The 25,293-nt window shown below is 46.3% G+C and overlaps 1 protein-coding gene across 6 annotated transcripts; it reads left to right on the plus strand.

The window, feature by feature from the left end:
* Positions 1-1,884: 1,884 nt before the first annotated feature.
* Aar2 (AAR2 splicing factor) lies at positions 1,885-24,378 on the plus strand. 6 transcript variants are annotated; one of them, XM_087651098.1, is made up of 5 exons: positions 1,885-1,921; positions 2,134-2,356; positions 5,328-6,128; positions 10,155-10,384; positions 21,818-24,378. In XM_087651098.1, exons 3-5 carry the CDS (start codon positions 5,372-5,374, stop codon positions 21,983-21,985), a joined length of 1,155 nt encoding a protein of 384 aa, XP_087507224.1. In that variant the 5' UTR covers positions 1,885-1,921; positions 2,134-2,356; positions 5,328-5,371; the 3' UTR covers positions 21,986-24,378.
* Positions 24,379-25,293: the final 915 nt, after the last annotated feature.

Consider the following 25,293-nt stretch of genomic DNA (forward strand, 5'->3'; position numbering starts at 1 on the left):
CAGAACAGCTGTCTGCCACCATGAATTACCTGACCTCACATACCAACGGCACCAAAGTAGAGAAATCGTGCTTTGGGTGAACATGGTTCACAAAGTTGGATGTCCAGGCCAGCACCTATATATCCTGAAACTTCCATGTCCAATGTTAAATGTCCTGGACCTCTAAGCAGATGGGGAAGCCATGTGAAGCCACCTGGAAGCTGTTGACCACACATACCAGAGTTCAGCTCCTAAGACAGGAGCTGGGGAGGGAAGGTGAGCAGCTTCCCAAAGGAAATGGAACTGACCATAGAGGCTGAGATTGCCGGTCTGACTTGCCTCTGGCTAACCTTGGGGCAGCCCACTGTGATTAACCATGATTGCCCCATCTAGCCTATTCTGCAATCCCCCTACGAGATGACTTGAGAAGCTATGAGTGGGGCAGATTGACAAGTTCATCTATCACTGAGGAAGTCTGACACAGAAGCAGCAGCACAGGGGCCAGAACTCCAGCTGGTTTTATCAAGTTTTTTTGTTTTTGTTTTTGTTTTTGTTTGTTTGTTTGTTTGGTTGGTTGTTTTTTTTTTTTTTGCATCTGATCCCTGTACTCTCTGAGTTTGTAGTCCCTCTGTGAAGCTCAGTTTTCTCTTCTGTGAATTGAGAATACTAATTGCCAAGTTTTCATCCCTATACTGGGTCACTGTCTCAGAATTTTAGCACCAGTAAAAAGTATGGACACATCTATTGGCAAGGGAGACTTGGTCTTGGTAAGGGACAGAAATGGGAAATAAACTCAGATCAAACCCTTGACCAACTGAAGGTTAGAGATATGCAGGTATGGTGAAAAAAAAATGAGACCAGTAAAGGGGGCGGAGGGACTCATCCTTTCTAGGGATGGCAAGGATTTGGATACAGCTTTTATGGTTTCTCGCCATTGACAACTGTCATGGTGCTGGAGGTAGGCATCTTAAGAGGCTCGATAATGAAGATGGAGGTCGTCCTCTGTTCTGTCAGTCATTGTAGATACAGCCAGTCTTGGTAAAGTCACCTGAAGAAGAGATTGATTGAAGGCCTTTGAAAATCCGGTCTTTACAGATAAACAAGCTTATAATCAGGTAGGTAGAGTTGGAAATACAAGATTAGAGGAGGGTCCCACATTGGCTAGGATTAGTGAAAAGATTAGAAGTAGTGTCTATATATCCCCCAGTGGCTCTGGTTCTTGGTGAATTCTGATGCACAGAACCACCCAGCACAAGGCTAGGCCCACAAATAGTCATTTATCATACCACATTATTTGCTTTGTTATTAAATGCACAGTACATCGATGAGGGCTATGTGCTAGGTTCTAAGGAAATCGAGAGGAAAAAGACAGGCAGGATTCCTCACTCAGTGCGCGATTTAGAGCTTGACTGTTGTATTCCGTAAGGCCTAGAAAACACTGGGTGGTCACTGCTGGAGGAACTGCTGTGGTGGCTGTTGAAAGAACTGCTTCTCTCTTTAGGCAACAGCCTTGGTTCTGAAACTAGGGAGACTTGGAGGTAATAGGGAACTTCTGACATGGTGACTGGCATAGTAAATGTGGCTGAAGTGTGACAAACCACGACTGAGCCAGTCTAACTGTGGCTACTGTGTGCCAACACCTGGACCATGCTTTGGCTAGTCCGTGTCTGCTTGAGACCAAAGGACTGCAGCTGGTTGAGTATGTTTCTGGACGGGGATATAAAGTGTATAGTTTAATTAAAATCGTTATTCACAATTCGGGAAGTTAAATGAACCAGTAAGAAGAAAATGGCAGTGCTTTATCGTGAGGAACCTGGAAGCACGGGCCATTTCTTCTGAGACCGGGGACTCCGCCGGACTACTTTTTCTGTAGCACCTATCCGGCTCCAAAGCAGCCGAACTTCCGTCCAGTTTCCGCGGAGCCCGAACGTGAGGTAATACGGTGAGTGTCAGCTCTTGGTGCTCCTTTCGTCCTTTGGTTTCGTTAAATGTGATCGGGTCACCTCGTTTCTTGTCTCAGAATCGCGCCGGCGGAGTCTGAATTTGTGATCTGGTGTCTCGGGAGGCCTTTATTTCTGAAAACCCATCTCCAGGGACACCATGGTCAGGCTCTCTGGGGCTCACGAAGTAACTTTTCCCCCCTTTTAACTGTAGATCTTGGGAACCAGAGATCGTATACTCACTGGAGCTGGTTCTGCGTGGCTTCCTGTAAGTCACCCACCTGGCTTCCTGGCTTTATTTAAATGTATATTGTAGTAAGTAAGTTTTAAGCTTCGTGCATACGCTAGGGACCTAGGACTCGAGTTCTGGAGGCATGACAGTCTTCAATCAAGTACACAAAGTTACACACCAGTCACTGGAATTGAAAGGCTTCAAGGTATCCAGAGTATAATCACGGAACTTTTGACTTAGTCCTGGGTCGAGGAGGCTTTACAAGATTAGAAAAAAAAAAAAAAAGTTTGACAAAATGCTGTGGGTAGAGTTTTCTCTGGTTTGAGGGTCAGAAAGAAGCCAGTGTGGTTGGAACAGTCGTCGGATTGGGGTGGTATTAAGTAAGCTGAAGAATTGCCAAAAGTAATTCTTGTAGCATTTTCGGGCCATAGTAAGAATTTTATGTTCCCTAAAGCCAGATAGAGAAGGCATTGAGGACCAAGGACTCTTGCTCTTGGGAGTTGGTGAATAGGCTGAGGAGGTGTCTTTCTGTATTGCAGGGTTGTGAAGAATGCATCCCATTTGTATGTTCCAGACTTTTTTTGACTGAACTACAGTCACAAGACTTTTATGCAGTGACCACGCATAGAGGCACAGGCCTTCATGGAACCAGTCCTATCCTTGTTCCTTGTGGCATTTTGATGGCTTAAAACTTCTCTTCTCAGTGCTGGAGAGATGACTTGGTGGTTAAGTGACTTGCCTGCTCTTCCAGAGAATTTGGACTCAGTTCCTACCACCTTTATGGTGCTAAAACTACCTCTAACTCCAGTTTCAGGGAATTCAGCATCCTCTTCTGCTTTCGGTATAACTTTTTCCATTATTTCAGATTAGCTTTATGTCTAAAAATGATTTCTTAACTCAAGTTATGTCTTGCAGTTTGAAAAAGAGTGCTGATTTAGAGACCTTTCTTCTGTTTGTTTGTTTTTAAGGTAAAGACAATAAAGTGTACGCCTAATATTTTTTTAAAGATTTATTGTATTTATGAGTACACTGAAGCTATCTTCAGACACACCAGAAGAGGGCATCCAGCCCATATTTTTTGTAAAAGGATTTTTGTTTGTTTGTTTGTTTGTTTGTTTTAAATAAAAGAATAGGGGCTGGAGAGATGGCTCAGTGGTTAAGAGCACTGACTGCTTTTCCAGAGGTCCTGAGTTCAAATCCCAGCAACCACATGGTGGCTCACAACCATCTGTAATGAGATTTGATGTCCTCTTCTGGTGTGTCTGAAGACTGCTACAGTGTATTTATAATAATTAAATAAATCTTTTTTAAAAATTAAAAAAACAACAGCAAGACACACTTGATTTTCCTGATTGTTAATTTTGAGGCCACCTCTGTAAAACACAAACATCTGGTTTTCAGTGGTCTTATTCTGTGAATATTTCTTTTTTTTTTTTTTTTTTTTTGGTTCTTTTTTTCGGAGCTGGGGACCGAACCCAGGGCCTTGCGCTTCCTAGGCAAGCGCTCTACCACTGAGCTAAATCCCCAGCCCCGAATATTTCTTTTAGGGCCCAGTAACAATCCCGCACAGTGCCTGTAATCTGAGTGTGTGTCTGTTGGACTGGTGAGTGACTTCCTACTCAATTTAGTAAAAGTCGGAATAGTTGATTGGCTTAAATTGGTTCATGCTGAAAACATTCTTACAAATACTGCAGAGACAGCGTCTGCTACACAATTGTGTTTTACATTGTGTGCATGTGAGTGAATGATGGGGTGGTGGGTCATATGCTGGGGCAAGCATGTGAAGGTTAGACAACTTTGTGGGTTCTCTTTTCTCCTTCTACTTTATAGTATCTGGCCATCGAAGTGAGGTTGTCAGGCTTAAAAGGCAAATGCCCTTACTCACTGAGTATTTGCCAGCAACCCCTGATGCCTTTGTTTTTAACCAAAGGGTCTTTATAAGGAATTTAAATGTGGATAAAATAAAGAATCTAAGCCTCTCCTCAAATATTGTAGACCTGCCATGTCAGTCTTCTCTGGATGAATTGTGGCTCTGTGGGAAACTGTTTGATCCCTGGACTTTAGGTGGTTTTGTTTTGTGATTACTTGCTTGTTTTTAAGACAGTGTCTTGTGTACATATCGCAGTCTGGCTTCCAATTCACTGTGTAGCTGAGAATGACTTTAACGTCTGATCCTCCTGCCTCTGCCTCTCTCACAGATGTGTGTGTGTGTGTGTGTGTGTGTGTGTGTGTGTGTGTGCGCGCGCGCGCGCGTGTGCAAGGATCCTTTGTGTGCAATGGACAATCACTGTACTCAGTTAACTGTCTTCCCACCAGCTGCTTGTTTTCATTGTTTGATTTTTTTTTTTTTCCGGAGCTGAGGACCGAACCCAGGGCCTTGCGCTTGCTAGACAAGCGCTCTACCACTAAGCTAAATCCCCAACCCTTCATTGTTTGATTTTTGAGACAGTCTCTAGCAATCAAGGGTGATCTTGAACTCCCGATTTCTCTGCCTCGGTCCAGCAAGGGTTGGGAATACAGGTGTGTACCACTGCACCCTGCCATGTTGTCTTTAAACTAGGAAACCAGCCCTTTCTTCTCCCTCATTTTCAACGAGGTTGTTGATGAGTGAAAGAAGGGAGTTTGAAAAGCTCTCCTCCACGCCTCAGACTTTTTGTTAACTTTAGATGCTCATGGGAAATTAGGTAGCCAGTTTGATTTGGTCATCTTTGACAGATCTTGTGGTATTCTCCAGTAGCAGGTTTTAGGTAGAATTGTAGCTTAAGATGACTTTTGCATTGTTCTAGTTTAAAATGAGCCATTTGAACCTTTTCCACCTTCCCCTGCTGTTGAGAGAAAGACATCTGATGGGCAGTAGACACAAGCCTGCAGTACCAGCGGGCAGGTTTGCATTTGGTACTGTGTGGCCACCTGTCTTTAAGGGATGCCCCTGGCGTGGTGGAATGAAGACTATTGCTCCTTAAATCACACCCCCAAATCTCTTCGATCCTGATTTTCCTCATCTGTTAGACAGATGCAGGGTTGTCATGGGGATTAAAGGGAGTTAATTTCTGTCAGGATCTAACTCAATATTTGATATAGAGAATGTGCAAGTAATAAAATAGCCTTTCCCCATATTCTGGTCAACTCATATTCATTCACTCTCTCCCACCCCCTGCCTCTCTCTGCTGTTCTAGGAGACAAAAAAGAGTCCTGCTTTTGGTTACCCTCCACTGGCCTCATGGCTTCCATGCAGATGGATCCTGAGTTAGCCAAGCAACTCTTCTTTGAAGGAGCCACTGTGGTCATTCTGAACATGCCCAAGGGGACAGAGTTTGGCATTGACTACAACTCCTGGGAGGTGGGGCCCAAGTTCCGGGGTGTGAAGATGATCCCCCCTGGTGTCCACTTCCTTTACTACAGCTCTGTGGACAAGGCCAATCCCAGGGAGGTGGGCCCTCGGATGGGCTTCTTTCTTAGCCTGAAGCAGCGGGGGTTGACAGTCCTGCGCTGGAATGCAGTTCAGGAAGAGGTAGACCTGTCTCCAGCTCCAGAGGCTGAAGTAGAAGCCATGAGAGCCAATCTCCCAGAGCTGGACCAGTTTCTGGGACCTTACCCATATGGTACACTCAAGAAGTGGATCTCACTCACCAACTTCATCAGTGAGGCCACCATGGAGAAGCTGCAGCCTGAGAGCCGGCAGATCTGCGCCTTCTCAGATGTGCTTCCCGTGCTTTCCATGAGGTACACCAAGGACAGGGTGGAACAGAACCTACCGCTCTGTGGCACCGAGTGCAGAAGCTACCAAGAGGGCTTGGCCCGGCTGCCTGAGATGAAGCCCAGGGCGGGGACAGAGATCCGCTTCTCAGAGCTGCCCACTCAGATGTTCCCAGCAGGTGCCACACCAGCAGAGATCACCAGGCACAGCATGGACTTGAGCTATGCCCTCGAGACTGTGCTCAGCAAGCAGTTCCCTGGCAACCCCCAGGATGTCCTTGGTAAGAAGGAGCTAGGCTTTGGGGGAGGATGCTAGTGGGGGTGCTTAGAATAGAGGCTCATCTTGGCTTATCTGCCCAGTGTTCTTAAAGGAGGTAGGAGGTGGACTGCTAGTAGTCATTGGAATGCATCTTCACCCGTAGCCTAGAGACTTTAAGTCAAGAGCTCTAAAATGGGTCTAGCTGGCTGGCTGTCTTATCTAATGATTTGAGCATCTTACATGAGCCTGTGTACGTAATCCCATGTTTGAAAATTGCTGACATAGCCTACCCCTGCAAAGAGGAAGGATTTGACCAATAGTGGTCACGGTGAGATTGGAGCCCAAGGCTCCTAGTTGCTAGGCCTGATCTGTGTTCCTAGAAGCCTTCACCTAACATCTCAGTTTGCTTTTGAATTTTTTTTTTTTTTTTACCAGAGTTTATTTAGGGCATGGGGAGGGGAGTTGAGGGAATAGAGACAGAGAAAGGCAGAGGTGGGAGGGGAATGGGGAGAGAAGGCTGAGGAAAGAGAATAAGAGAGTACCTCGCTTTTGACTTCTTAAAATGTTTCTCTTTTTACTGGCTTAGACCAGGACTTTTATTTTTATTTTAATTGTTATAGTTTTATTGCTGCTTACACTCTTAATTTTAAAATAATATGTACTTATCACAGAATAAAAATAAAATTTACTCTAAGTCCTATACCTAGAAACAACTATCTTCATGGTTGAGTGCAGTTTTTCTTTTCTTTTTTCTCTTTTTCCTGTGTGTTTCTATGTATTTCTCTTATCCTTTGTATGCCAGTCTTTTCAGTTGAGGTATATTGTAGGAGTGTATGTGGGTTTTCTAGGGACAGGATTAGAGGGCAATGTCCTGTGCTGTGCTGTGCTGTGCTGTGCTGTGCTGTGCTGTGCTGTGCTGTGCTGTGCTGTGCTGTGCTGTCAGCATTTCCATCACCGCTCATCTGCTTTACAACTGTATAGCCCAGAGCTGTGCAACTAGTTCTCAGTGGCCACTCCGTAGACGCTCCTAGTTCCTGTTGTAAATAGAGCCTCTTGAGCACTGTGGTGAAGGTGCCTGGGTTCAGGGTTGGATTGTGCAAGAATTGCCAGATTTGCCTCCTCTCTCAGCAGGTGGTGGGAGACAGTTCATCACCTTTGACAGCACCCAGCATAGATTCTTAGACTTTTCAGTTCAGGGGTTGAAAAGCTGCCATCTTTCTATTTCTGAACATTAGTGACAACAAACATTTTGGCATGCTCTCTGTGTATGTTTGTGCACGTGCCACATATGGCAGCCAAAGGTTAGCCTCTGGGGTATTGTTCCTTAAGTTCTGCCGACCTTCTTCTTTTGAGATAGGGCCTCTCATTGACCTCGAACTCACCAAGTAGACTAGGTTGGCTGGGAGTAGACCCTGGGTAGGCATCTGCCTGTCTCTGCCTCCCCAGTGCTGGGGGTGAGAGCACGTGTACCACCACTTCAGCTTTTTAAATTCCAGTTCTGGGTCCGGACTCTGGTCCATGTTCTTTGCAAGACAAGCATTTCCCTGACTGAGCAGCTCCCCAGCCCCTGTAACACCTCTAATGCCAGTCCTTATTGTCTATAAACTGTCCAGGGCATCACATAACTTCCTAGTGGGGAAGGTTGGTGACAAGTTTGGTTATAGACCTTTTTATATCCCTGGCTGAACTGATGATAAAATGGATATTTTATAGGTGCATCATGGGGCTGGAGAGCTGGTTCAGTGGGTAACAGCACTGACTACTCTTCCAAAGAACCCTGGTTCAATTCCTACATCCACATGGCAGCTCACAGCTGTCTGTGGCACCAGTTCCAGAGGATCTGGCACCCTCACGCTCGGACAGAACACCAATGCACATAACAAATAAATCTTTACTAGGTGCATTGTAATGCATGACATACAATGTTATATGAGTAACCCCTGGATCTTGCTAAACATGATTAGGAATCTTGTTTTCTATCTCTTAAACATTTCAATATGCAAAATATATCCATGCCAGGCATAGGTGGCATACATCTTGAATCCCAGCACAGGGAAGGCAGAGACAGGTAGATCTCAATGAGTTCGAGGCCAGCTGGGACCTTGTTTCAAAAAAAAAAAAATATATATATATATATATATACACATATACATACACACACACACACATACATACATACGTACATACATACATATTCATTCTGTATTCATTTCTTTAGAAGCAGGGTCTTTGTAACCCAGGATCCTGGAACTTGCAGTGGCAGTGATTCCCCTGCCTCCTATCTCCCAAGTGCTGGGATTACAGGTTGAACCACTACATCCTGCTCAGATGCAGTCTGTCTGCCAGGCAGGACCCAAGTGGCTTGCACACGTACAGTGGCTTCCGGATCATTGGGTCTTTGTTGGAGACAGGTATCTGTTGGAGATTGGGAATAGGAGCTAGCATTCTGAGTGCTGCTGTGTGCCCATATTAGTCTGAACACAACATGCACTGTAGAGATTTACCCTTCATTATAACACTCAGATAAGAAAACGGAGGCACAGCAGAGTAAGTAACTTGCCTTAGGTCATACTGCTGCTAAGTGGGAGAGCTAAGATTTGAATCCAGGAAGTTTGGCTCCAGAGTCCATACTCTTAGCCCTCAGCTGCTCACTGAGATGGAATCAGAGCCCTGTGAGTAAATGAACAAAACAAAGCCGACTGGTGGGCTAGCCCTACAAGAGGACCTTAGGGATTTCCTGCTGTGGAGACTCTCAAAGTGTTCCTACCCAGCATCAGATCTGTTACAGCTTTCTTCCATTATTCAAAACATTAGTCATACAGTCTTGGACACACCCTTGACCCCATCTTAAGATGAGAAAGATGCTACCTTTCCTGATGACCTAGAGGAATAGGGCTAAGGACTGTGAGCGTGACGTGTGATGGCAGCTTTTCACCAGCTCTAGAGTTGTTCGTGTCATCTGGGAAACTTAGAAGAGTAGCCACTAAAGGGTGACCATGTCAGTGACTCAAATGTTAATTGTAAAATACTACACTTTAGGGGCTGGAGAGATGACTCACCAGTTACGGGCACTGACTGCTCTTCCAGAGGTCCTGAGTTCAAATCCCAGCAACCACATGGTGGCTCACAACCCTCTGTAATGGGATCCATGCCTTCTGGTGTGTCTGAAGAGAGAGACAGTGCACTCATATACATAAGATGTAAAAGCAAACATATAGACAAAAAACTTCACCCCGATCTTGTTTTTACAAATCCTGGACCCTGTGATCTCTGCTTCTTTCCCCCATATATGAATAACTTTAATGAAATGTGTACACGTTATGCCCATATGAAAAGACTAAAAACTTCTTTCAAAACTCTTGGCACATCACTGCTTACCAAAACCTCTGAGGTGACAAACAGAGGCAGCTTTACTTACTTTCTGTTTTTAAACTTTAGGATTTATTTTATTATTTTTAAGTTGTGTGTGTGTGTGTGTGTGTGTGTGTGTGTGCGCACGCGTGCGTGCGTGCGTGTGTGTGTGTGTGTGTGTGTGTGTGTTAGATATGTGTATGAGTGCAGGTGCACACAGAGACCAGAAGATCCCCTGCGGCGAGAGTCACAGGTGGCTTAGCTGCCTGTAGCAAGTGCTAGAAACTGAACTTCAATCCTCTGGAAGAGCAGCAAATAGTCCTAACCCTGGCTACCTCTCTAACTCGAGCAGCTTTGCTTTTAATGGGATGTAGTAATTCTGATGGGCAGGTTTAGGGCCCACATACTGAAGTGTGAGGTGGGTGTACAGTAGTTCCTCCTCTTCCCTTGTGGCCCAGTGTTGAGTATATACCTGGCCACGGTTCGGTGGCTCATGGTTTGAACCGATAGCAGTTCAGCAAGTGTTTGCCCAGTGCTTATTGGATGAAGACTCCCGTTCTAAGTTCTATTAGATGACAAGGGCCCAGGCTCCCTGGGACTAAGATGTGGTGTGAAGGACGGCATTGTAAATCATGTAGGGAAGTGTCGGCCAGGGTTTCATGCTCTGAGGATCTTAGCCCTTCTCTGTACCTCACAGGTGAACTCCAGTTTGCCTTTGTGTGCTTCCTGCTGGGCAATGTGTATGAGGCATTTGAGCACTGGAAGCGGCTCCTGAACCTCCTGTGTCGGTCTGAAACTGCCATGGTGAAGCACCACGCCCTGTACGTCAGCCTCATCTCCATCCTGTATCACCAGCTCGGTGAGATCCCGGCTGACTTCTTTGTGGACATTGTCTCCCAGGACAACTTCCTCACCAGTACCTTACAGGTGGGTACTCTGCGCTGATGCCAATGTGGTTCATCAGGAAGGCACCCATGTGAGACCACCCTCTGGCGGGTCACCTTTTTCTTTCGCTGTTTTCCATGACGGTTCTGATGTTTCCTAGTTCTCTATCTTGTACTGTGTTGTGAGCACCTCTTTGCCAGAGACCCCGTCTCTACTGTCTGTCCACATGTCACCCACAAAGGGCCCACACTAGGTACTTAGAATCCGTTTCCTCTCCACTGCCTAGCTGGTTGTTTTTTTTTTTTTTCCTTCGGAGCTGGGGACCGAACCCAGGGCCTTGTGCTTGCTAGGCAAGCACTCTACCACTGAGCTAAATCCCCAACCCCACCTAGCTGTTTTTTATTACTATAAGGGAGTATGTGAGGCAGTCTAATTTATCTTTTATTTCTTTTTTTTTTTTCGGAGCTGGGGACCGAACCCAGGCCTTGTGCTTGCTAGGCAAGCGCTCTACCACTGAGCTAAATCCCCAACCCCTATCTTTTATTTCTTAAATGTAGTGTATGAGGGTGGGCACATGCACCATGGGATGCATGTGGAGGTCAGGACACAACTTGTGGATGCCTTGTGGGTTCTGAGGAGTGAGCTCAGGTCATTATGCTGTGCAGTGAGCAATTTATTTATTTTATGTATGTGAGTATGTTGCAGCTGTCTTCAGACACACCAGAAGAGGGCGTCAGATCCCATTACAGATGGTCGTGAGCCACCATGTGGTTTCTGGGAATTGAACTCAGGACCTCTGGAAGAGCAGTCAGTGCTCTTGATTGCTGAGCCATCTCTCCGGCCCCAGCAGTGAGTGCTTTTAAAGGAAGAACTGGCTGCAGCCTCAGCCAAGGTGTATTTAGCTCTTGGCTTTGGAGTCTCAGAGCGTAGGACCTGTTGGCTCTACCAGTGACAACCTCTGTGAAAACCAACCAAGAACCCCACTGTTGCTACATCAATCCTTCCCAAGAGCACTACCCAGTGAGCTAAGAACCTCTCCCAGGCCCCACCTCTTACAATCACCAAACACATGGAACTTCCAAGGCAAGAAAAGAACCCAGGGGCATATAAAGCACAGTAAACCCGAGCGCCAGCTCCTAGTTCTTGCCGAAGCTGAGTTGATGCAGCTGGTGAGGCCGAGTTTTGAAGCCTGTTATTCCCAAAGAAGCATCTGCAGCTCCTTAGATCTCATTTAAGCATTAAAGCAACTTTGATTTCCTGTTCAAACAAAATGTGCCAGTTTCTGCAGAGATTCTCTGACAGAAACAGTAAAATTTGCTTTTAACTTGGCAATTAAATTTTCATTATGAGTGGTAATTAGGGAAAGAGCTTCAAACAAGTTAGAGTCTTCATCCTGTACTATTTCCTCCCTTGGCAAACAGATTCCATTCCTTTATGGACTTGGGACAGCCTCTGTCACTCACATTTTGTAACTCTCAAGTTTTGCAGAGACAGAAGCAGCTAGTTGTCTGTTCCCATAGCTCCTGTGCCAGCCATGTAGCTCTCCTGCGTGTGATGCCCCGTAAGGCCCGTTCCATCGAAGGTGGTGTCTGACTCTTATTATACCCGCCCACAGAAGAAGCTAGTATTTGTCAATGCCGTTGGGTAACAGACACCATGGTTATTGTGTTAGATGATGTCTAAGTTACTTGTTCTGCTGCTGTGACCAGATAACCTGATCAAAGCAGCATAAAGGAGAATTAGCTTGATTTATTCTTGAATTTATAGTTCAAAGTTCCATCCCATTGTAGTGGGGGAGTCCAGCAGCAGGAGTCTGAGGCAACCGCTCACATGGCTTCCACGGTGTAGAAGCAGAGGGTGGATGCCTGTGTTTAGCTCACTTGCTTCTCTGTACATTCCAGGATCCTAGCCTGGGATTACTGGGTCAATCTCTGTGCCTCAGTTAACCTAATCAGCAAAATCCCCACAGGCATGCCCGGGTGATTCTAGCTCCTATCAGATCGGCCCCTGAGGTTAACCATCACATGTGTCTGTTGGACAGATCAGATCGTTCTCATTTTTCAAATCAAGAAACAAACCTGGTAAGTGGTTGCCTAACAGTTTCAAGGCCCTGGGTTCAATTCTCAGCACTGGAAAAAAGAATTAGTACATAGCGCCCCCTGCCTCTCTGTGGATGCTGTTTCTCAGAAGGTACAGAACACTCTTCCAGAGCTGCCATGCTTTTGGAAGGGGCTCTAGTTAGGCAGCATTTGGAGGACTCACGACTGTAGTGATGGATTGTCAAGTGATGGCTTGAGCCTGTTGTGTTCTACTTCAGAAGAATTAAACTGCCCTTTTCTGTTCTTGTGGAACAGACGAGTTAAATCTTTGTTCCACCTCTAGGGGACCCTCCTCACAGCATCACTGAGCTGCCAGGCAGTGTGAGGCGGATATCAAGCGCTAACTTGTCCCCGTTGGTGCAGCTATGGGAAATGACGCAGCCCAGGGAGTGAGGTACTACCCTCACGATGTGAGTGAATACTGTCACACAAGCACAGGAAGGTCATGGGAATCTGCAAAAAATGCCCAGGGCCCAGCTGGATTGCTTGATGCCCGCGTGGGTTGTGTAGGACTGAAAGTTTGAAAAACTCTCTGAACAAGAAATGTAATGTCATTTAGTTGTTTGGGGCCTTTTATTTTTAGACAAGCTCTCTAGCTCTAGTTGGCTTCAAACTCCCTTTGTAGCAAAAAATGGCTTTGAATTTCAGATCCTGCATTGTCTGCGTCCCAAGTCTTGGGATTACAGGTGTGTGCCAGACACCCAGTTTATGGGATACTGGGGATAAAACGTGGGGCCTCACCTACTTACTGAGTTATACCAGCTGATGCCACTGCTGGAGAATGTTTAGGATATATGCCTTTATAACACCACACCAGTAAGTGTTCTTGAACAGCCGTTATGTACTGCATCCCACTGCAATTGTCGAGGAGTGCAAATAGGACTTAGCTAGGGTTCCTGCCCTCCAGGGCTCACTGATTTAGGAGGACTAACTGAGCACCTGCTATATACACGATTTTGTTCTAAGTAAGTACACTTGAACAAGAGTGTCAAAAGTCCCTGACAGCAAGAAGTAAACAGATGATTTAAGTGAAGAATTACCGGTAGTGGTGTTACAGGCCTGCCCTGTCCCGTGGTCAGAGCTCAGGCCTTGGTCTCTCCTAGACTACATCAGCCTCTGTGCTCAGCTCGTTAAACCATCTGCTTCCTGCACTGCTGCCTCTGTTGCTCCAAAATGTAGCTCTGATCCCATTTCTCAGTGGCTCTCAATTGCCTGGGAAGTGTAAGGTGCCGGCCTTGGCCCTGAGGCTTGTTACTGGGCTCTCGGCCTTGTCCCCAGCTACTCTGTTCTCTCATCACCGCAAGCCCCAGACAGGCCACACTGTTCCATGCCCCTTCCCTTCCTTTCCCTCCCCTCCCCTCCCCTCCCCTCCCCTCCCCTCCCCTCCCCTCCCCTCCCCTCCCCTCCCCTCCCTTCCCTTCCCTTCTCTTCTCTTCTCTTCTCTTTCTTCTCTTCTTCTGAGATGGGATCTTGTTTTGTTTCTGAGGCTGGCTTTGAACTCCTGGACGTACGTGACTGTCAGTCTAAGGAACTAGAACATACACACGAGCACTGTGCCTGGTCTCCCTTTGTTTTAATTTTAAAAAGCACGTCCTCTGAGTCTGACTTCCTCTGTCAGCACATTTGAAAATGTTCAAAGCCATATTGACTATAGCTTGTTTTTAGAGTGTTCCCTGGAACTTCATATAACTGAAACTTTACATCCATATGTCTGCCTCCTGGGCAGCACCTGAGTCTCCTCAGCCTGCCCTGTCCTTGCCCGTACTCTGTCTGTGTGAGGCCGTCCCTTGTCTCTGCCTCCTTCGGTGCCCTCAGCCTGTTCCATACTTGCCACTAGCATCCTGCAAGGATCTTGAAGCTAATCCAGCGTTTCCCACAAAACTATAGACCTGCAGTTTTTTCTCATTGGTCATTTTCAACACCTAGTCAACACCTAACACTTTACATTTGACCTGTGTTACTACTTGTTTTTTTCACATGTAAAGTGTTGATAATTCCTTTGATAATGCAGATACATGTGTAAACAGTAAAGTCTGAGTGGCACATGTCCTTAATTCCAGCACGTGGGAGGCAGAGGCAGGTGGATCTCTGCGAGTGCCGGCCTGGTCTACATAGCAAGTTCCAGGATAGACAGGTCTACAGAGAAACTCTCTCAGAAAATAAAAAGCATTCATACACAGAAACAGTAAAGTGTTATAAAGGGCATTGATGCATCAAAAGGGAGGGGCAGATTATGGCTGGGGTTAATATTGAGGGGCTTAAGGGATTCAGACGAGCTTTATGTGGGGGATATTGATATTTCAAAAGCACAGTTGGGACTAGGATATTACAAAGCTTTTTTTTTTTGGTTCTTTTTTTCGGAGCTGGGGACCGAACCCAGGGCCTTGCGCTTCCTAGGTAAGCGCTCTACCACTGAGCTAAATCCCCAGCCCCCCCCTTTTTTTTTAAATGCAGCTCAGTTGGTTCTTTCCTCACGAGGACAAAGTCCTGGGTTCCATCTCCGATACCACATTACCACTAGCATCCTGCAAGGGTTGCGCTTCTTGAAGTTAATACAGCGTTCCCCACAAAGATGTTTTTTTAACACCATCTTGGCAGTGAGAATCTGATCCCCCATGCAGAGGCACTCACTTGGGGAGTTTGTAACTGAATGAATCAGGCCTTAAAAGCTTCCTCAGCTTGCTGTCTCCTCTCTCCTCAGCTCGTCAAGTGGAGCTAACTTCCTTGCTTAGGCACATAAATGTCTGCTGTTTGTGGAGAGGGACTGGTATGTGTGTGTAAGCACTTACAGACATTAAAGACAGCCACATTAGCATGGATAAAATCGGCACCATAATGGCCTCAGCCATTGATTTTTTTTCTCCAACCTTCCCATGTGAGACACTTGAATAAATGCCACAGGCTTTTATAAATCCCTTGGATTTGGCTCAAATAAAAATGATTTGTTTTACAAAAAGGCTTTTTTTCTCTTTCATTTAAAGCAACTTAACTCACCATAATTTCTTTAAAGTCAATGAAAAGATAATCTGGAATTAATAGTGTGTTGGAAAGCGCTGTGCACAGAACAAGGGCTCTGCCCCGCCCACATCGTGTTTAGGCACAGTTACACACCTGTGACCTTGTGTTGTCACACGGCTCTACAGGCGAGCTTCCTGCTCTGCCTCTGTTCTGGGCGCTGTCTCCAGCAATTGTGTCTGTAGGGTTTTGTTTTTGCTTTGTTTTTTGTTTTTTGTCTTATTTTTACGGTGGGTGAGGTTTAGTTTATCTCATGCTAGCGTCAAACTCACTATTAATGTACACGATCTTTAACTTGTGATCCTCCTGCCTCCACCTCCCAGGTGCCAGGTTTCCTAGCATGTGCTACCATGTGCAGGTAATGTGGTATTGGAGATGGAACCCAGAACTTTGTCCTCGTGAGCTGCACCCCTCGTCTCAATAACACCTATAACGTTTTCATAGTAAACTTTAAAAAATTAATGTGTCTGGGAGTTTTGCCCACATGTATGTTTCTGTACCATTTGCATGCCTAGTGCCCATGGAGACCAGAAGAGGATGTCTGGTTCTCTGGAATTGAGAGTTATGGACTGCTGTGGGCTACCATGTGGGTGCTAGGAGTCACGCCAGATCATCTGGAAGAGCAGCCAGTGGTCTTAACCACTGAGCCATCTTTCCAACTTCAGATCATAAACCTTTCTACCTCCTTCTGCCACTGACTGTGGCTTTGTATGCTCAATGTGCATTGTCTCGTTTAGCTCTCAAAACAGGGCGAGACGTTGCATATACGGCCACATCATACGGTACATGCCTAATGTTTTCATTTACACTCATAGAACCAGGGCTGACAGGGCTGAGATCTGGATCTGAAGTCCATTGTAGGAGAGCACACATTTATCATTATAGCTCCAGTGGAAACAACCCGAGTTTTCTGAATTGAGCTTGGAAGACAAGATTCCAGGCTGGGGACAAGGCTCAGCAGGTAAAGGTGCTTGCCACCAAGGCTGCGACTTAAGTTTCATCTGAGAACCCCACGTGGTGACTCCACATGCATGCTGTGTGCACATGTAAATTAAGTAAGTGTAAGTTTTAGAAAAATCATTAAAGACATGAGGCCAGGCATGCTGGTACATACCTCGGGAGGCAGGGCAGGGGCAGGGGCTCTCTCTGAGTTCCGGGCCAGCCTGGACTACATAGCAAGTTCCTTGTCAGCCAGGACCACACAGAGACTTTGTTGTAAAGAAGCAGTGAGCCGGTGCTTTTCACTCTGACTCACCACTACCCCAGTGCAGTCGTCTTTAAAACCACTCGGGTCACAGAGATAACACTGTTCTTCTGGCCAGCTTCTTTTCTGAGTCAGTCACTTGAGCAGGTCTGTTATAGCTAAGGAAGTTTCTTTCCTGGACTAGCCATAAAACTAGGATAAGATAGACTCAGCTATCCTCTGTGATGCAGTCACTGTGCAGACCCCAAGCTTTGTGTTTGAAAAGCATTAATATGGGGTTGGGGATTTAGCTCAGTGGCAAGCGCAAGGCCCTGGGTTCGGTCCTCAGCTCCAAAAAAAAAAAAAAAGAGAAAAAAAAAAAAAAAGAAAAGAAAAGCATCAATATTTATCACTGGAGTTTTGGGGCCTTTTTTTGTTTTTGTTGTTTTTTCTTTTTTCAATTTCATAATAGATTTAATAATTAAAGTTCACACTTTATTTTTATTTTATTTGGGTTTGGGGGGCTTTTGGGTTGTTTTTTATTTGGTTTTTGGTTTTTGTTTTGTTTTAACACACAGTCTCACTGTGTAGCCTAGGCTGGCCTGGAGTTCACTCTGTGGACCAAGACTCTTAAACCTACAAATCCACCTGCCTCTGCCTCCTGAGTGCTGGGACTAAAGTCCTGTGCCACTACCTTACTTGGCCCAATTTTTTTTTTATTTTAGATAAATTCATTCATTTGCAGAATGTGATCGTCTTGTTTTAAAAGTATTCTAAAAAACAGTATCCAAGATTAATTAGCCAAAATTAAGATGATTCATTTTTTCATGGTGCTGGAAATTGTTACTTGATTTTACCTTAGGGAATAAAGTAACTAGATGATTACCAAGTTTTCTAAAGAGAGCATAGAAGTAATCTAAAAATTAAAAAAAAAAACAGAATAAATTATTGCTTGAATACACACACACACACACACACACACACACACACACACACACACACACACACACGGTATCCCCTGCAGGAGGGAGGGTCAGTGAAAATTGAGCCAAGGCCTCACCAGTACTAGGTAATCACTGTTACTGAGTTTTATCCTAAACCCTAACTAAATGTTCTTAAACATCTTTTCTGAATTGTTTCTGAACCATCAAGCAGTGTGGTAACACACTCTGTAGTCCCAGCATTTGGGAGAAAGCCTGAGTGAGGCAGGACTGAAAATCGGAGGCCAGATTGGGCCACAGAGTGAATTCAAGGCCTTGCTAAGACAGTGTCTTAGACAAACTATAAAGAAAAATAGGTGGTAGGGGCTGGGAATGGGAGCGGGGAGGGAGGCCAAAAGGTTTAACTGTACAAGGGCAACACCAGAGCATTTTTAAGGGCAAACAACCTGTTCTGAGACCTAAGTATGGTGAGGCCTCAACAAATCCACAGAGGCTTCCTGCCTGGGGACCAGATTCCGAAAGAAAAGCCAATGCCCATGCGTAATCGTCCACTGGCTGCATAGTTATGGGTAGTCTCCCAAGTCAGACAGTGCCATAGGAACACTTAATTGTGTGCAAGTGTACGTCAGTAAAGCTGGTCTGTCTTTAAAAATGACAGTCACTGTGGTTCTGTGGCCCAGGTTCCAGAGACTGGCAAAGGTGACAGTTGTAGAAGTATCCACAGAGCAAGATTAAGAGTTTAGGATCAGGGGCTGGGGATTTAGCTCAGTGGTAGAGCGCTTACCTAGGAAGCGCAAGGCCCTGGGTTCGGTCCCCAGCTCCGAAAAAAAAAAAAAGAACCAAAAAAAAAAAAGAGTTTAGGATCAGGGATGTATTTGCTTTGTTGAGAAAGAAGGAGGCTGTAGTGGAGAAACTAAGATTGACTGTCCCGGCCTGCTGGGATCCTGCTGAGCACAGTGTAAGGGAGTAGTGCTCGCCTGCCCTCCATGGTGTGGTGACCCAGCATCCTTGTATGAGGGGAGTAGTGCTCGCCTGCCCTCCATGGTGTAGTGACCCAGCATCCTTGCGTGAGGGAGTAGTGCTCGCCTGCCCTCCATGGTGTGGTGACCCAGCATCCTTGCGTGAGGGGAGTAGTGCTCGCCTACCCTCCATGGTGTAGTGACCCAGCATCCTTGCGTGAGGGAGTAGTGCTCGCCTGCCCTCCATGGTGTGGTGACCCAGCATCCTTGTGTGAGGGGAGTAGTGCCTGCCTGCCCTCCAGCCTTCCATGCTATAACGATAGCATAGATCTAATGACAACAAAGACAAAACACTTTTCAACCTAGAAGCTTAATAGAGAAGACCAGAGTCTTCGCTTGTACCTGCTGCTAGTTAATTTTATTCTCCGGCATGTTCAAAAAGGGGGAGGGTGGGTGATGACTCTGGGAGCAGTTTGTTCCAGTGTCTCACTTCCGGCATTGCCAAGTGCAGCTCAGTTTAAATCTGCCTGTTGTTCTTTCTGTTTGGTTAGCATCCCGGGGCCCCATCTAACTCTGTGCCAGGCTCCGGGTAATATTCTATGTTGGACACATAGGTAATTAGAATTCATTCCCTGCTCTTTTAGGCATAAACCACTGTGACATAAGACAGCATGAGAAATGCCATGGGAGAAGCCAAACCTAATGCTAGAGGAGCAGAGTTCAGAGCAATTCATTTCAGCTTAGGCCTTAGCAAGTCACATAAGCCAGCAGCATTCTGGGGCCTGGTGTGCAAGCTCATTCTAGATCATCTCCAGTGCTGTCACATAGTGAACAATTATTCCATGCCAGGAACTGCAAAAGAGCCAAAAATACATTTTCTTTGAGCCCACAGTCATCTTCATTCTTCTGTGCTTTAAACAATTTTTATGTTAGAATACCAGGAGTCCAGAATGCAGGTGTGAGAGAGCCATTATTTTGGAAGGCTTTTCTCTTGGATGAGATCGGCAGTAAATAATACGCCTGTTATTTCAGTGAAATTGAGGTAACCCTGGGCTCAGAGGAGCACACCGGAGCTTTGTTCCCCAGTCGTACTCCTCCAGGAAGTCTCTGTTCTGGCTTGCTATTGCAGTTGTGACCCCACTCCAGTGGAGAAGTTGGCGTTGCCACTTGGAATCAGCTGCAGTCTGTCTGTTGCCTTTGTCAGACAAGCTCCGTAAACCGAGTGGTGGGTGTACAGACCAGCTACAACTGGAGGACACTGAGTCATGGTTGCTATGTCCTGTTGTCATGTCTGCAATAGGACTGTAGGGTAACAGGTCTACAAACAAAAACCTTTGTATTCCCTTCTGGGTAACTGAATTTCTTTCCACCCCACATCCGGGAAGTATACATCCTGAGGGGGATTTGGTGGCACCCACCCTTAATGCCAGCACTTGGAAGGGAGAGGCAGGCTGATCTCTTTGAGCTCAAGGCCAGGCTGGCCAGGGATACATAGTAAGACCTCGTCTTTAAAAATTAATTAATCAATTAATTAAGAAAACAAATAATAAAACCACACTTTGGTGTATTTTTCTCAGAGCATGGAGGAAGTACGGTTTAATTGAAACTTTTTTGAGAACAGTAAGGTTGTTTAAGAAGTAGTAGCTTGCTCTTATTCTCAGGACCTAGACTACCCCTCAAATGTGTAAATATCACTGATCATTAGAGAAACACAAATCAAAATTACAGAGATAGCTGTCAAACCTATCTCATGACTCAAAGGTCATTGTCAAAAGATCAATAAATCAGTGAGGTGAGGAACCATTGAGCAGGCTGCAGAGAAACCGGACCCCTGGTTCTGCTGGTGGTGATGTGCTGTGGTACAGCTGCTGTGCAGTGTCCCTAAGGCAGGGTCGCCATGAGGTCTAGCAGTTCCATGTCTCGGTCTGCACCCACAGAACAGAGAGCAGGGACTCGAATATCTGTACAGCTGTGTCCGTGGAAGCTCTGTGCTCAGTGCCTAAGAGCAGGCACCCATGGCCATTGACAGGCGAATGGCAAGCAGTGTGGACTACCAGAGGCCCAAGAGGTGTTAGGGCTTAATTGCTAAGGATCTGAGTTCAGTTCCCAGCATCCATGTTAGGCAGCTCACAGCCACCTATAACTCTAGCTCCGGGGTGTTCAATGCCCACCTCCGTTCTCTGCAGCCATCATCGTGAGTATGGGTCTTCTCAGACACAGCGGCACAAATACACACAAATAAAAGTAAAACCCTCTTACAAGGTAAACGTGTGTATATAATATATATCACATGTATTATACACACATACACACAAACATGCCAGCCTACGAGTGTGTGTGAATTGGGGGTGGGGAAGCTTAGGGACAGGGTCTTACTGAGTAACCCAAGCTGGCCTTGAGCTTGAATTGCCTCTGCCTCAGCCTTCTGAGTGCTGGGATTACAGATTTACACCACCATGTCTCTTTAGTTTTAAAGAAAGGAAGTTCTATCATGTGCTTCAACATAGGTGAACCTTGAAGACCTGCTAAGTGACATAAGCCAGCCACAAAAGGACAGATACTATGACTCCTCTCTAGTCAGAGTCACAGAGACAGAAAGTTGCCAAACACCAGGGGAGCGGAATGAGAACTGGTGTGTGTGGGTAGATGTCAGTTGGAGAAGATGAGGTTTCTCAGGCTGAGCATTGGTAATGGTTGCACAATGGGGATTCACACATTGACATTGGCTAATCACTTACAAATAGTTTAAATGGAAGCTGCAGCTGTTTTACCACACTTTAAACAATGGTGATGCTTTTTAAAATGAACATTAAAGACACCTTTTAAGAGGAATAGAAGCCTCAAACTGGCAGTCTATGGCCCACTTAGAAGATCAGAGCAGCAATTCAGCCTTGTTGGCTGAAGGCCTAGGACTTTATGAGATCCAAGGGCTTATGGTCTCCCCGAACTTTTCTTTACAACGCCTGGTATACTGTGTTATCGTCTGTATTATTGCCCGGTGCCCTGTCGGTCTCCACACCCCACCCCACGCTGGGTGAGGCTGGAGAGGTAACCCTAGCGATATTACTTGTCATGGGGCATTTGTGCTCAGCGTGGTAATTTTCCATTCCAGTCCTGTTGCAATGTCTTCCTTCTTGGTTTGGGGGTGCAGAGCAGGTGTCCTGGGACGGTGCCAGCAGCAGCTGATCTACTGCCCCAGAGACTACACACCAGGAGGAAAATTCCACAGCTCTCTTGGTCCCTGTTCTCAGGAGTAACTTATCCTCTGTCCCCTGTAGGTTTTCTTTTCTTCCGCCTGCAGTGTTGCTGTGGAAACCACCCTGAGGAAGAAGGCAGAAAAGTTCCAAGCCCACCTGACTAAGAAGTTCCGCTGGGATTTTACTTCAGAGCCAGAGGACTGCGCCCCAGTGGTGGTGGAGCTCCCTGAGAACATCGAGACTGCCTAACTGCAAATCCTCAGGCCATGGGAGACCCCTTCCCTCATGGCTATGACCCAGGCTCTCCCACTCATCTGTCCTAGAATGCCGCAGCAGTGATCCAGTCAGGTCCTGCAAAGATGGACCCAGAGCCTGTGTGCACCAGCAAATACATTCCTCTACTACAGAAGTGGCCACTCGTGGGTCCCTGTAGCCTGGCCCTGCCGCCGAATTTCAGGGAAAAAAAAGGGGGGGGGGGGCTAGATGGAACCTGCCCTGGCAACAGTCTTATTCCTTCTGACAATGAGAAAATGAACATTAAATTCAGAAGAGCTATTCCATAGCTACTAAAGAAGAAAGAAACCAGATCCACCCTGGGGTCTTTGGTATTAAGTTAGTGAGTTTTTAAGTTAAATGTAAGTTTAAAGTTGAATGTGGTTTGTATAGAATTTCTGCCTGCTCCTGGTTGAATGGGAGAAACCTGCCAGAACTCAGGCCACTGACCTCTTAGGAGCTTAGCCTGGGAACGGGTGACAAGGAAGATGGTGGGTTGAGTCTGGCAGGTGGCCGGCTTCATCTACACCTCCTTCTGCCAGAAGCCCAGTGGTTGATACCTGAATTGGCTGCCGGCTGTGGGGCCTACTGCTGCTGTCACCATTGTCCTGAGGCCTCACACTGAAGCGGAACATGGAAGCCTCCCACGTAGCCCCATTTTTCACTAAGGCTACCATGACTCTTGTGATGACATGGAAATCAACAACAAAGGGGAGGCTCTCCTCTGAGCCTGCTTATTAGGCCTATTAAAGTCTGGGCCTTTTCTTCCGAGCCATGGAGATATCTGGGTAGCTTAATTCTCCCCAGTCCTGCTGTGGGGTTCTCATGAGTGCCGTCACGTCTCTGGTGTCAGGGAGTCTTGAGGACACACCCACTGTGCAGTGTGGGCAGAGTTCTGCCTCAAGAGGGTCTCCCAGGCCCTCCGCCCTGACCTCTGCCTCGGCTACTCTGGAATCCTCTTCTGAGGCTCGAGCTCACAGCAGGCCTCTGAGTGAGAGTCCTGCTGTTTAAGACTTGGTTCCTCTTGTTTCCTTGGAGATGTTTGTCCAAGAGCACAATGTACATTAAAGCCTTTGAGTTGGGGCTAATCCCCCTGTATGAGTCTCTTAGAGCTAATCTGCCTGGTTTCCAAAGTAGCCAAGCTGTTGGCCATAGACAACACTTGTACCTGCAGAACCTGCCCGGAAGACCCTGCTCACCCCCTGCAGTGTCTGGAGAAGGCAGGCAGCCAGCTTTGCCTGTGTCCAGTGAGAGAGACGCCCTGTAGCTCTACATTAACCTGGTTTTACCTTGTGGGAATTGCTATTCCTTTTTTCCCCACAAAGCCCACTCATCACAACTACCTGGGGACTGTGTTAAAAGTGCAGATCCCAGCAAATGAATTTCTGATTCGGGCTGCAACATGTGCCTGGGGCTGGGGAGTTGCCTCAATGGGTAAAGTGCTTGGAATACAAGCTTGAGACCTTCAGATCCCCAGAGCTCGTGTGGAAGCCAGGGCCACAGTGCACACCAGTACTGCAGAGATAGGGAGAGCCCAGGGGCTTTCTAGTGAGCCGAAACTTGTTAAGCTGCAGGTTCAGTGTGAGACCCTGTCTCAAAAATTAGGTGGAAAAGTGACAGAAGACATCCAGTATCAACCTCTGACCTCCACACGCTCGCACACAAAGGCACCTAACACACATACCACACATTCACTAACATACAATGTGCTGAGGGAAGGGAGACCAGACTTGTAACAAGCTTTCCTCACGTGCAATACCCAGCATAGGCAGATCCACAGGGTGACAGATGAGGACCGCCCACGGCGTGCCCTCAGAAGCAGAGGTTCGTGGTGGGACACTTGTCAAAGCGTAGACCCCTATCGCACTCCACACAGATTTAAGAGCTTTAGTTAAATTCAGTTTGTGTTTGGGGTGTTTTTTTGTTGGTGGTGGTGGTTTGTTTTTTTTGTTTTGTTTTGTTTTGTTTTTTGTTTGTCTTTTTGAGTGACATTATCAAGCAGCAACAGGTCACATTTGATGGAGGCAGCACCTCTGGGACAAAATGTGTCTCCCACAATCATTCTGAAGACAGCACCTTGCTGTTGGACCATTCCCCAAGTGTACCTGGGTTTGCCCAGAGGCCCCTCTATGAATGCTTAAAAATGCGTTGAGAAAGAGAAGCTGCTGCTTAAAGAATGCACTGTTCTGGGGCTGGAGAGACGGCTCAGCGGTTAAGAGCACGGGCAGAGGTCCTGAGTTCAAATCCCACAACCACGTGGTGTCTCACAACCATCTGTAAGGGGATCTGATGCCCTCTTCTGGTGTGACTGAAGACAGCGACAGTGTACTTACATAAAATAAATAAATAAATCTTAAAAAAAAAAAAAAGAATGCACTGTTTTGTCACCTCACTTAATCCTCACAGCAAACAGTGTGCAGCGAGTCTCACCATCAGTTATCCCTGTTGGACTTGTATGAAAGTGAACTCAGAGAACAATGTTTTTCCAGGGTCACACAACAGTAAGCATCGAGGATGAGAGTCCAGCCTGTGCTTCCGGGCACCCATCGCCCACTCTGTCTTGTGTTCACAGCTATGATTTCCCTTCACTACCCTTTTATGTGTAGGAGAGCCCTCCCTTCCAGCCCCTCCCCCAGGTGCAGGCCTTGGCTTTGTTGACTAGCAACTATGTGACCTTGGACAAACATTTTTGCAAAGGGCCTAAGTCTCTTTATATAGAAGAAAGTTAGCTTAGATAGATAGATAGATAGATAGATAGATAGATAGATAGATAGATAGATAGATAGATAGATTGATTTGGGGGTTCTGATAAAATTTTTCAGGGTCCTCCAAGTATTAAAAGTTGTCCCTGGGTTATCACAAATTTCAGAAAGGAAATTATATTTATACAAGGCAGTGTTCCTGGGGCCTAAAATGTTTGAAGCAGGGGTTGGGGATTTAGCTCAGTGGTAGAGCGCTTGCCTAGCAAGCGCAAGGCCCTGGGTTCGGTCCCCAGCTCCGAAAAAAAGAAAAAAGAAAAAAAAATGTTTGAAGCAGAAATTCTAGAACTCTGGGTCTTTGCATGTCCCTCTGTGTGTGTGTGTGTGTGTGTGTGTGTGTGTGTGTGTGTGTGTGTGTGTGTGTGTGTGTCTGTCTGTCTGTCTGTCTGTCTGTCTGTCTGTCTATTTGTCCCCCATTACATATGTGTGTTTGCATGTGTTTACATGTGTGTGGAGGTCAGGACAACTCTCAGGAATCGACTTTCTCTCACCACCCCACCATGTTGATCTAAGAGGTCAAACTCC

This window comes from Rattus norvegicus, chromosome 3 (assembly GCF_021556685.1).
Source record: "Rattus norvegicus strain SHRSP/BbbUtx chromosome 3, alternate assembly SHRSP_T2T, whole genome shotgun sequence".
Taxonomy (NCBI): domain Eukaryota; kingdom Metazoa; phylum Chordata; class Mammalia; order Rodentia; family Muridae; genus Rattus; species Rattus norvegicus.

Excerpts from the sequence above, each read along its gene's own strand:
- Aar2 (XM_087651098.1), top strand. The coding sequence starts at position 5,372 with ATGGCTTCCATGCAGATGGATCCTGAGTTAGCCAAGCAACTCTTCTTT. Across the intron at positions 6,129-10,154 it reads CAACCCCCAGGATGTCCTTG|GTGAACTCCAGTTTGCCTTT; the intron begins GTAAGAAGGAGC and ends TGTACCTCACAG. Across the intron at positions 10,385-21,817 it reads TCCTCACCAGTACCTTACAG|GTTTTCTTTTCTTCCGCCTG; the intron begins GTGGGTACTCTG and ends TGTCCCCTGTAG.